The 11,250-nt window shown below is 43.9% G+C and overlaps 1 protein-coding gene across 1 annotated transcript; it reads left to right on the top strand.

The window, feature by feature from the left end:
- LOC8074846 (putative disease resistance protein At3g14460) lies at positions 1,358-9,435 on the top strand. The gene is given in 5 exon segments (XM_021445933.1): positions 1,358-4,355; positions 4,516-4,688; positions 4,934-5,622; positions 5,625-8,990; positions 9,078-9,435. Coding segments are annotated over 2 exon segments (3,888 nt in total). The 5' UTR covers positions 1,358-4,355; positions 4,516-4,688; positions 4,934-5,072; the 3' UTR covers positions 8,963-8,990; positions 9,078-9,435.

Genomic DNA, 11,250 nt, shown 5'->3' with positions numbered 1-11,250 from the left:
AGGAGCAGCTCCACCTTGCCCCCTGCCAATGGGAGCAAACTGCTAGTGGTGGAAAATCAGCTGAGAGGAAAGGAGACAGAAGGTGGGACCTGGAAAACATAGCTTTGACTGGTTTCACTAGCAGCCGTGGGCTCAACTTTGTGGGAATTTTACATATTTATTATTATAACGGATGACACTTATCGAAATCTCACTCTTATAATGACGCTTATATATTTAGCAGTTTTAAGTCACATCTTTTTTATTTTTACCATATTTGCCTATGTGGCACGCCATGTTGGGCTGGCATGCTGACGCAAGGTTAGCATAGGCACGTGAAATGTCCTTGGCACCCCTGCCTTGCTCCTCTCTCTTCTTCTCCGATAGCTGGGTCCCACAACTCTTATCACTATCAAGTGGGTCCTACTTGACATCTTCTTCTTCTACCTCTAGCACCGGGATGGGAGACAGCTAGACAGGCCATGCTCCTTCGTTCCCCACGCGCGACCGGAGCTCGATCCATCACCCAACGCCCGGATGTGGCACGCAGCGCCGACTCGGCACGGCCTTCATGCCGTACTGGATGGGCCACCCCTTTCTGCTTCCATGCCCAGTTTTCGTCGCCGAGGAAGCTCGGGAGGGGCTTGGTTGAAGTTGACCAACAATCCAACACGCTCTCTACTGCACTGCTCCAACTACTTGTACTTTTAGTCACCAGAGAAAATCGAGATAGATTCCCAACAGGAATTTGGGAGTAGAGTAGAAAAGACAAGGACAAGGCCACAAGGGCGGCCGATTTCTACTGCTCCCAGTCGAGAGTTGATGACTGACAGCCAGGAATTTCAGGCGATGGGGCAGGAGCTTGATGACAGCGCGCGTCGTGCTAGCGAGGCCACGACAGAGCTGCTCGTGCTCGGCGCTTGTGACGCCACGACCGAGCTGCTGCTCGTGCCCGCACTGGCAAGGCCACGGTGGAGCTACTCGTGCCTGCGCTTGTGAATGGGAGGGAGCACCGCCGCCGGGCTAGGGCTATTGCCGGATAGAGAGGGACCGCCGAACGCGGTGAAGCTGCTCACACTAAAGGTGGAAGATGAAGCTGACAAGTGGGACCACCTTGCAGCGAGAGGAGCTGTGAGATCTAGCTATTAGAGAGGGAAAGAGAGGAGTAAGATAAGGGTAGGAAGGACTTTTGACATGCCGTGGGTGACTAGGCGTCAATGTGTCAAGCTGGTGTAGCGTGCCACATGTGCAAATGTGGTAAATCTAAAGCTAAAACAAGGCCTTGCGATTCAATTTGTAAACTGAACAAGTCATAATAATGGTAAACATATAAATCTCCCCAGCTTTGCGATTCAATTTGTAAACTGAACAAGGCCTCAGTTTTGTGAAGCTGTGTTTTTTTTTAAGAGAGGCCTTAACCTCTCGGTGTCCTCTGGAATTTGTGGTGTTCATGCTTTGTTCTTGCCCTAGTTACTGTTTATCCGTTTCTCTTTCTTGATTCGTGCTCATTTTGAGTTTTCTTTTGGGATTTGTTTGGTCAGATTGATGCTTTATCGAGTGATGAACAAGATCACCAAGTGATTTGAGCTAACTCCACTTGTGCATCAAGATCCAAGCAGATTTGCGTTTTGGGGGAAAAACTGTGTTCTTGGGCGAAATCTGATTTTTTTTTTCGGAGTTTGTGTTCGAATTGGGCGACGATCTCTCGGGAGTAGCCTTCCAACTCCGTTATGATTACCTGAGCAAATCTTGGGAATGATTCGTGTTGATTTGATCGATTTTTGGGTGGTTTTGTGGCTCGCCCGTGTGATGTTCGTGAGGGGCGTCGGTCTCTGTTTGTAGCAGCTCGTGGTGCCCAGGTGCTGTACACAGTGCACCGGTGGGAGCGCCGCCGTTGGCCACCGGTCCGCTCTGCACTTCCTGGCTTTGGGCCAATCAAACTGGCGTGCACCACAGCTGTGCGTCGGGCAGATCTTTGTGGTGGCCGGTGCCTTCCAGATCGTGCAAGAGCTGCCCATCTCTCTCTGTGCCTGGACCGACTCCCTCTCTACCTCTCCCTTCGTTCGTGCTGGAGATCGCAGCCTCTGATCTGTTGCCGCCGGTGAGTGCTGCGTCGGTTCTGTGCAATCCCAGGCCACCAGCTGTTGCTTGTTCTTTTTCCCTTTTCTCCCTCCGTTCTCTCCTGTGCGTTTTTGGAGGGGCAGTGCCTGCGCTTCTGTGTTCTTCTGAACGAGCAGTAGCAGTTGGTGCTAGTTCGTGCTTACCTTGACCAATTGAATTTTGATTGGTTCGAGCCTCGTTCTTGCATACGTGATTTCCACAAGCATTCCTTGGTAATCACTGCTGCTCAATTAAATTTGGTCTTGTGCATGTATTTTGATTTTGTGCTTCCATCGGTGTTGCTTGTGGCTGTTTTTTTGGGAGCATGTGCTGCTCTCTGTCCAGAGACTTTCCAGTTCAGTACCTTAGAATCTCTGGCTTGGCAAATTGTTTAGTCCGTGGTTTACGTGTTTGTGATCTGATTCATGATCCGTCTGTTTTGTTAGCTTTCTGCTGTTCTGGAGAGTTTTTTTTGGATACTCTCGTCACTAGTTGGCTTGAGTATTTTAGTTTCAGAACTTGCTTCTACTTGGCGATGATTTTGGGACAGCGGCCAAATATTTCGAAAGAAATCTGAGGTTTTCATTCACCCCCTCCCTCTAGTCGCAGCTTTTGATCCTTCAGAACCAATCCAGGAGAATATATATACGTAAGCTCTTGTTGCCATTTTGTTCAACCCAACTAACACACATCCGTCGACCCTAAACAACAGGTGACATTCCACCCACCGTTATCGGTCTTTTAGGTGCTGCTGGTGCGCATTGCAGAATCTGGAAAGCAAGACAATTGATTCTGTATGCCATTGCAACATGTTTTCCATGACCAGATAAGAAGTAGTGCCATATATTTTTTTTTGTCTATACCCATTCATAATCTCCAGATATATAACTCTATCTATTATTTGTGTTGATTATTTTTCTACTCAATAGATGTGTAGTCATAAATCATGCTGATATTTTTGTTTAGATCTATTTTTTTTTTAAAAAAACATACTTTTCTTGTTGAAGTCTGAAAGATTTTCGCGGAAACTTTATGAGCTTTGGTAATTTCAGGAGTGACGAAATATTCCGAATACCAAAATTGGAAATCATGGTAGCAGTTACTAGTTCTAATGCATGGCAGGTTATACTTTGATATATTTTTTGGTGGATTTGGCTTGACCTACTGTTCCCAATCAGGATCTACTCCTTTGGCGGTTTGGGGTTTCCTTAGTCATTTTCAGACCTCAAGTAATTCAGATTTTTGGAATTGAATCCAATGCTAAAAGCGTGTTTTTATTTTTATTTTTATTTTTGTCTTCTGTAAACTCCTTTATTAATACAAGATGGATAGATCCAGCCATATTTCTTTTTTTAAAAAAATTAACTTTTAAAGGATATTAAAAGGAAAGGAACATTAGTATACTTTTCCTTCCCCTTGAAGTTGTGTTGTCTATACCCATTTTGTTTGCAATTATTAGCTAGATCAAATCCATGTCACTGTTTAGTAATTCATAACAGGTTTCTCTTTAGACCAGGGTGCATGAATTATATTGTAAGGTTGATGAGAATCACCAAACTAGAGGACACGATTGGTTTGCTTAGTGGTTAATATTTGTTGTCTGAATATAGGCATCACAGTAGTAGTAGGTTTTTTTTTTTTTTTTTTGGTGATAAAGGAGGCATCGCAGTAGATCAATGGAATATATTTTGAACAAGCGTCTTTACCCAGTCACACACACGGATACACACTTCCACTGACAACGACTTAAATTATTCTTTCAAATAGACTGAAGACTAAGAGGGTGGAAGCAGAAAAGGTAGAAGGGACAGCAATGATAAAATTATGGAAGGAGGAGCAGGTAGAATGGTAGAGTTACCTGCCGTTTTATTGGCTTGACTGATGTCTTAGTTTATAGGTGAATCATTGTTATTTTAGCCTGATGTGCTAAGACCACTTGTGCAACAATCAGTGATCGACCTACTCTGTGTTAACAATAACTAGTCTTCATCATGGCCAGCTCATCTCAACTTATAAAACTGAAACTGGTCACTTAAGTATAATTTTTTGGGTACAGAGAAAAAACAGGATAATAACAAGAGATGTTGACGGGCCATTGTGCTTCCCTGTTGCCCGTGTATTACTGGATCACAATAATCACAACTCTAGTTGACGGGCTGTTTGAGTCTTGCGTCTCTTGCATACATCGCTCTAGCAACCTCGCGCTCCTCGTCAGACGCCCATCAACCTCGCTCTGGCAACTCTGCTCCGCATGCCCTTGATAATTTTAAGTTGGTGTAAGATCTCCAGTCTCGTTGTATCAACTTGTTAGCTATTTTCGTTTGTGTTCATGTATGTTGTCTCGTTGTTTTTCTATCAGTTTCAGACTTTCAGTAATCAGCTTGTTCTCTGTTTTTCTACCCTTTTCTTAATGTCATCTTATCTTTTTGGCTCCAGATTTTCCTTTGCAGAAGTGCCTCATCAATATACTCCCCAAAAAAGGAAGTTTTGACGGGCTGTTCGAATCATGTGTCTCTAGCACTACAGGGCTCTGGCAACCTTTCTTGACACGCCCATCAATCTCGCTCTGGTAACTCTGCTCCACACGCCCTTGATAATTTTAAGATGGTGTAAGATCTCCAGTCCCCACTCTTCGTGATTTGCGTTAACTTGTTTTTTTCAAAAGGCGGCAAAAAGCTTTTGCCGTATTTTTATTAGACGAAGAAAAAGAAAAAGAAATACAGCCTTGTTAAGCTATTTTCCTCTGTGTTCATGTATGTTGCATCTCGTCTGTTTTCTATCAGTTTCAGAAAATGCCTTGTTTCTCCATTTTTCTATCAGTTTTAGTAATTTCATTTCGTCTTTTTGGTTCCAGGTTTTCCTCCGTCCATTGCTGCCTTTAGCAGTTATTTCTCCTCTGCAGAAGCTCTTCATCAAAAAACACCCCAAAAACGGAAGTTCTAGAAACACTTGCATCTTCACTCACAAAGGGGGGCACAAACAACTGCAATTCCATGGCAGACTTGGCGATCACTGGCTTAAGATGGGCGGCATCGCCAGTATTCAACAAGCTCCTTGCTGATGCTTCAGCTTACCTCAGCGTGGACATGGTGCGTGAGCTACAACAACTAGAAGCCACCATCTTGCCACAATTTGACCTGGTGATTCAAGCGGCTGAGAAGAGCGCCTACAGGGGCAAGCTGGAGGCATGGCTCCGGCGGCTCAAAGAAGCCTTCTATGATGCCGAGGACCTGCTGGATGAGCATGAGTACAACCTCCTCAAGCGCAAGGCCAAGAGCGGGAAGGATCCCTTGGTAGGGGAGGACGAAACCTCCTCCATTGCATCGACCATCCTGAAGCCACTTCGTGCCGCCAAAAGCAGGGCACACAATTTGCTCCCTGAGAACAGAAAGCTAATTAGCAAGATGAATGAGCTCAAGGCTATCCTGAAGGAAGCAAACGAACTCCGTGATCTTCTTAGCATACCACCTGGAAATACTGCATGTGAAGGGTGGCCAGTCGTACCAGCAACCATTGTTCCTCCAACCACAGTGACATACTTTCCACATCAAAGGTTTTCGGTCGTGACAAGGATCGTGATCATATAGTTGATTTTCTTCTTGGCAAGACAGCAGCTGACGAGGCAAGTTCAACTAGGTACTCCAGTTTGGCCATTGTTGGAGCGGGAGGAATGGGGAAGTCCACCTTAGCGCAGTATGTCTACAATGACAAGAGGATAAAAGAAGGCTTTGATGTCAGGATATGGGTCTGCATCTCACGCAAGCTTGATGTCCGCCGTCACACAAGGAAGATTATTGAGTCTGCAACAAATGGGGAGTGCCCATGTATTGGTAATCTTGATACTCTCCAGTGCAAATTACGTGACATACTGCAGAAGTCAGAGAAATTCCTACTTGTCTTGGATGATGTGTGGTTCGAAAAATCTGACAGTGAGACAGAGTGGTTTCAACTCCTGGATCCATTAATCTCTAAACAGTCAGGAAGCAAATTTTTGGTGACTTCTCGAAGTGCAACACTTCCAGCAGCTGTTCACTGTGAACTAGAACAAGTTGTTCATTTGGAAAACATGGACGATGCCGACTTTCTTGCACTCTTCAAACACCATGTTTTCTCTGGACCAAAAATTGGAGACGAGCTTCTATATAGTAAGCTGGAACATACTGCAGAGGTGATTTCTAAAAGGCTTGGACGGTGTCCTTTGGTAGCAAAAGTTCTAGGATCCCGATTAAGCAAAAAGAAAGATATCACTGAATGGAAAGCTGCACTGAAGCTGAGTGATTTAAGTGAGCCCTTCATGGCTCTGTTGTGGAGTTATGAGAAGTTAGATCCACGTCTGCAGAGGTGCTTCTTGTATTGCAGCTTATTTCCCAAAGGTCATAGATATAATCATGATGAGTTGATTTACCTTTGGGTGGCAGAAGGGCTTGTTGGTTCATGTAATTTGAGTAGCAGGACAATAGAAGATGTCGGGAGGGATTATTTCAATGAGATGGTCTCTGGGTCTTTCTTTCAATTGGTTTCTGAAACAGAGTGTTATTCATACTATATCATGCACGACATCCTTCATGATTTGGCACAGTCACTCTCTGTAGAAGACTGCTTCAGATTAGAAGAGGATAATATCAGAGAAGTACCATGCACTGTTCGACATCTCTCTCTTCAGGTTGAGAGTTTGCAAAAGCATAAGCAAATTATCTACAAGCTACAGAATTTACGCACTATCATCTGCATTGATCCACTAATGGATGATGCAAGCGATATTTTTGATCAGATGCTGCGGAACCAGAAGAAGTTACGTGTATTGTATTTGTCATTTTACAACAGTAGTAAGTTGCCTGAATCTGTTGGTGAGCTAAAGCACCTTCGGTATTTGAACCTCATCAGAACATCAGTGTCTGAATTGCCTAGATCATTATGTACTCTTTACCACTTACAGTTACTTCAGTTAAACACAATGGTGGAGAGGTTACCTGACAAGCTTTGCAATTTAAGTAAGTTACGACATTTGGGGGCATACATCGATTGCGTACCTACCTTGTCTGGAAAATCTATTCATCAAATTCCCAATATAGGCAAGCTAACTTCGCTACAACACATGCATACCTTTTCTGTGCAAAAAAAGCAAGGGTGCGAGTTGTGGCAGCTGAAGGACTTGAATGAGCTTGGTGGCAGTTTAAAAGTAGAAAATCTTGAGAATGTTTCAGAAAAGGAAGAAGCCTTAGAGTCCATGCTATATAAGAAGAATCGCCTTAAAAAGTTGCGGCTTGCCTGGAGTAGCGAGAAGGGAATGGATGCAGCGGATACTTTACATCTCGATGTTCTAGAAGGTCTGAGACCGTCACCCCAACTTAGTGGCCTCACAATCAAAGGCTACAAATCTGGCACATATCCAAGGTGGTTACTTGAGCCATCCTATTTTGAAAATTTGGAATGTTTTAAGCTTAATGGCTGCACTTTGTTAGAAGGCCTACCACCTAATACTGAGCTCCTACGGCATTGCACTAGGCTGTGTCTAAAAAATGTTCCAAAATTGAAGATATTACCTTGTCTTCCAGCAATGCTTACAAAATTGTCAATTCAGACGTGCCCACTGCTTATGTTTGTCTCCAAAAATGAGCTCGATCAGCATGATTTGAGGGAAAATATAATGAACACGGAGGACCTGGCATCTAAACTTGCATCGATGTGGGAGGTCAATTCGGGATCAGATATTAGGAGAGTACTTTTAGAGGACTATTCATCACTGAAGCAGTTGACAACACAGATGGGTGATGATATATCACAACATCTTCAAATTATTGAAAGTGGCCTAAAGGAAGGAGGAGATATAATATTGGAGAAAGAAAATATGATCAAGGCATGGCTTTTTTGCCATGAGCAGAGGATAAGAGTCATTTATGGAAGGACCATGGAGCTGCCACTGGTTCTACCATTTGGACTTGTTAGTATTGTTCTTTCTTCATGCAGTATTACAGATGAAGCTTTAGCTATTTGCCTTGGTGGCCTCACTTCATTGACAACGTTAAGACTGGAATATAATATGGCATTAAGTGCACTTCCGTCAGAAGAGGTGTTTGAGCATTTGACAAAGCTTGACTTGTTGGATGTAAGAGGTTGTTGGTGTCTCAGATCACTGGGGGGCTCACATGCTGCTCCATCTCTTTCCAGACTTTATTGTATTGATTGCCCTTCTTTAGATCTGGCAGGTGCAGTAGAATCTATGTCATTCAACCTTGCTGGAGACCTCTACATATGTGGCTGCATTCTGGCAGCCGATTCGTTCATTAATGGCTTGCCACACCTGAAATCTCTTTCCATTGCATGTTGCAGAAGCTTCCCGTCCTTATCGATTGGCCACCTGACCTCCCTTGAATCATTATCTCTACTTCGTCTCCCCGATCTGTGCTCTCTTGAAGGCTTGTCTTCCTGGCAACTTGATGGCCTAAGTTTGATAGATGTTCCAAACCTCACTGCCAAGTGCATCTCACAGTTTCGTGTCCAGAAATGGCTCAGCGTTAGTAGTTTCGTACTGCTCAACCAGATGCTCAAGGCTGAAGGGTTTATAGTCCCACCAAATCTTGCTCTTCATGATTGCAAGGAGCCGTCAGCTTCATTTGGAGAATGTGCAAATCTCTTATCTGTCAAGCACCTGGACATTTGGGATTGCAAAATGGAGTCCCTGCCAGGAAATCTAAAATTTCTCTCCAGTCTGGAGAGTCTTGATATCGGCATTTGCCCCAACATAACATCTTTACCAGTTCTGCCATCCTCCCTCCAGCGCATAACTATATATGGTTGTGACGACTTGAAGAAGAACTGCCGAGAGCCTGATGGAGAAAGCTGGCCACAGATTTCACACATCCGCTGGAAGCACTTCGTTTAATATCGCCGCTTGAAAGAAATGAGAGAAGGTATAGGTTTCACTGATTCATTCTCCAGCACAATGAATAAGGTTTCGAATATTTTATTTAAAACATTTCATTTCATGTTCTAAACAGACACCTCGTGGTGACCCCAATGCCGCAGCGCCCCCGTCTCTGCAGACTCACCACCCAGCTGAAGTCGATCAGAAGCCGATCTGTTGGTGATGCCGTACCCTTGGTTCTCTGTTTGGCGACCCTCCACAGTCCACGGTTGGTACTTGCGAGGAACGAAGGTGGTTCCATTTATATCATTTCACTTGTACTGTTATTCCTTGATTATGAATAATGGGTCTTGCTATGGTACACCTAAATAACTGTGAATCGTCGATCTGAGTAGCAATTGTCAAATATTACCTTGCAAGAGGTAATAAGATATATAAGGAAAATACCTTCGTATTATGTATATAATATGCATGCATGATCTAACTTTCCTAACATGATCTTAAGTTTTTAATAACATGGACATGGACACACTATGGGGTGACATAGTTCACACGTGTGCAACCATTTTATTTTATTGTATATATAATAACACAATGATTTATAATATGTAACCCAAAATGATTTTGTAAAATTTATTTAATTAATTTGTTGGAACGTGACGAATGAACGAGAAATTTAAATTCATTTCGTTTTCGACATTATAAAAAAGTAAAGCTTATTCAATCCATAGTGTAGGTGATTGTGATGTAACATTTTTTTAGTTGTAATGTGACCATGCGCAATTAATAAGAAACGTAAATAGCATGTCTTGGAAAGTTGAATTTTGACTCTAAACCATCTCTTGCCCGATGGTCTTCCATGAAGTTGTAGTCGTTGGTTGCAACTAAAAGGAAACAAATTGCATGTACACATGTAAATAAACGGAAACAATATGTTATTTATTTTCCTTTTTACTACTTACTTTATTTCTTCTAATATTCAATGGCTCGGATTTATTTGAACTCTTACCTCTTACTAGGTAAGAGTTATACCTTAGCAACGCCCATAATTAATTGCTTACATGTATTCCTATTTCCTCTAATAGAATGAGTCTCTAATAAATAACCTATGATGATATAAACTGTGGCTATGGTTTTCATTTTTCGTGAAGCGAACTGGAGTCTGGAATATTTCGTTCCTTTATCTTTTTTAATTAAAAAGAAAAAAATAAACAATTGCTGTCACGTGTTTCTAAATTAAAAAATGTGCTTCCGTTCTCTTGTTCTTGTTGCTGGTATTTGATATCCCTCTGTAAATGCTTGTCATGTGGTCTCTATGTTCTTTTATATTTTTGTAGCTTCATTGAACCTCCACACAATTGATTTGAGCTTTTTCCTTGTGTGCCATTATAAATGATGGTCCCTTTCTACATGCTATTAAAACCTTCACACAATTTATTTAAGTCTTTTCCTTATGTGCCATTATAAATGATGGTCTCTTTCTACATGCTATTACAAAATTAGAATGGCGATGCAGCCAAATCTATCTTTAGCTGAATCATGCAAACTTATCATTTTTTCTACTAATGATGCCCTGGAGGCAGGGGCTGAAGACAGAAGGTCAAACCTGTGCGATGTGCATGCCTCTAAAGGCTCGAAGCCATCGTAGTAGATGGGGACAGGCTTGTTATCAAGCAGGCGCCTGAACTCGTCCTCCTGGATGCACTTCTCTCCCTAATCCCTGCAGCAGATCGAACTGCTCATCCAAGGTCATCACTGCCACGCCCCCACGAGATCCTCGGCGGTCGGGACAGCGGTGGCGGCGGAATAGGAGGCATCGGGGGCCATTTCAGGTGCTAGCGTGGAGTCCATGGCAGCAACGTCGGAGGGGAGCAAAGGATTTGACAAGGCCGTGCCAAGCATTTGCACGAACACCTCGTGCGCGTAGTGCGCTATCTCAAGACTACCTAGCTTTCCACCAGCATGCGCAGCAGCTCCTCCGAGACCTCGCGACCGCACCCAACCAATCCCACCAATGTGTCTGCCTCGCCTTCCTCCGCCGCTGGCTGGGTCGCCGTGACCGCGCCTCCGCCGCTGCCGCCGCTACCGCCCCTGGCCGGGGTCTGTCGTCGACCTGCGCAGCCACCGAAGCTCTGCAGGAGCCAAGCCCTCAGCCGCAGCCCCTAGTTTCTCCGTCGATCCCGTGCCACCTCGCCGCCGGGAACGGCGGGTGCGCCTCCTCCCGTGCATGCTGCTACGCTATTTTTTAGTTTTTCTTTTTTTCGTGGTAGCAGGGATCGAATCCTGCCTGTCACGCTTTGGGAGGT

The sequence above is a fragment of the Sorghum bicolor genome, chromosome 8 (assembly GCF_000003195.3).
Source record: "Sorghum bicolor cultivar BTx623 chromosome 8, Sorghum_bicolor_NCBIv3, whole genome shotgun sequence".
Lineage (NCBI taxonomy): Eukaryota > Viridiplantae > Streptophyta > Magnoliopsida > Poales > Poaceae > Sorghum > Sorghum bicolor.
Note: the sequence above shows the minus strand (reverse complement) of the source record. Positions and strands in the feature narration are given on the sequence as shown.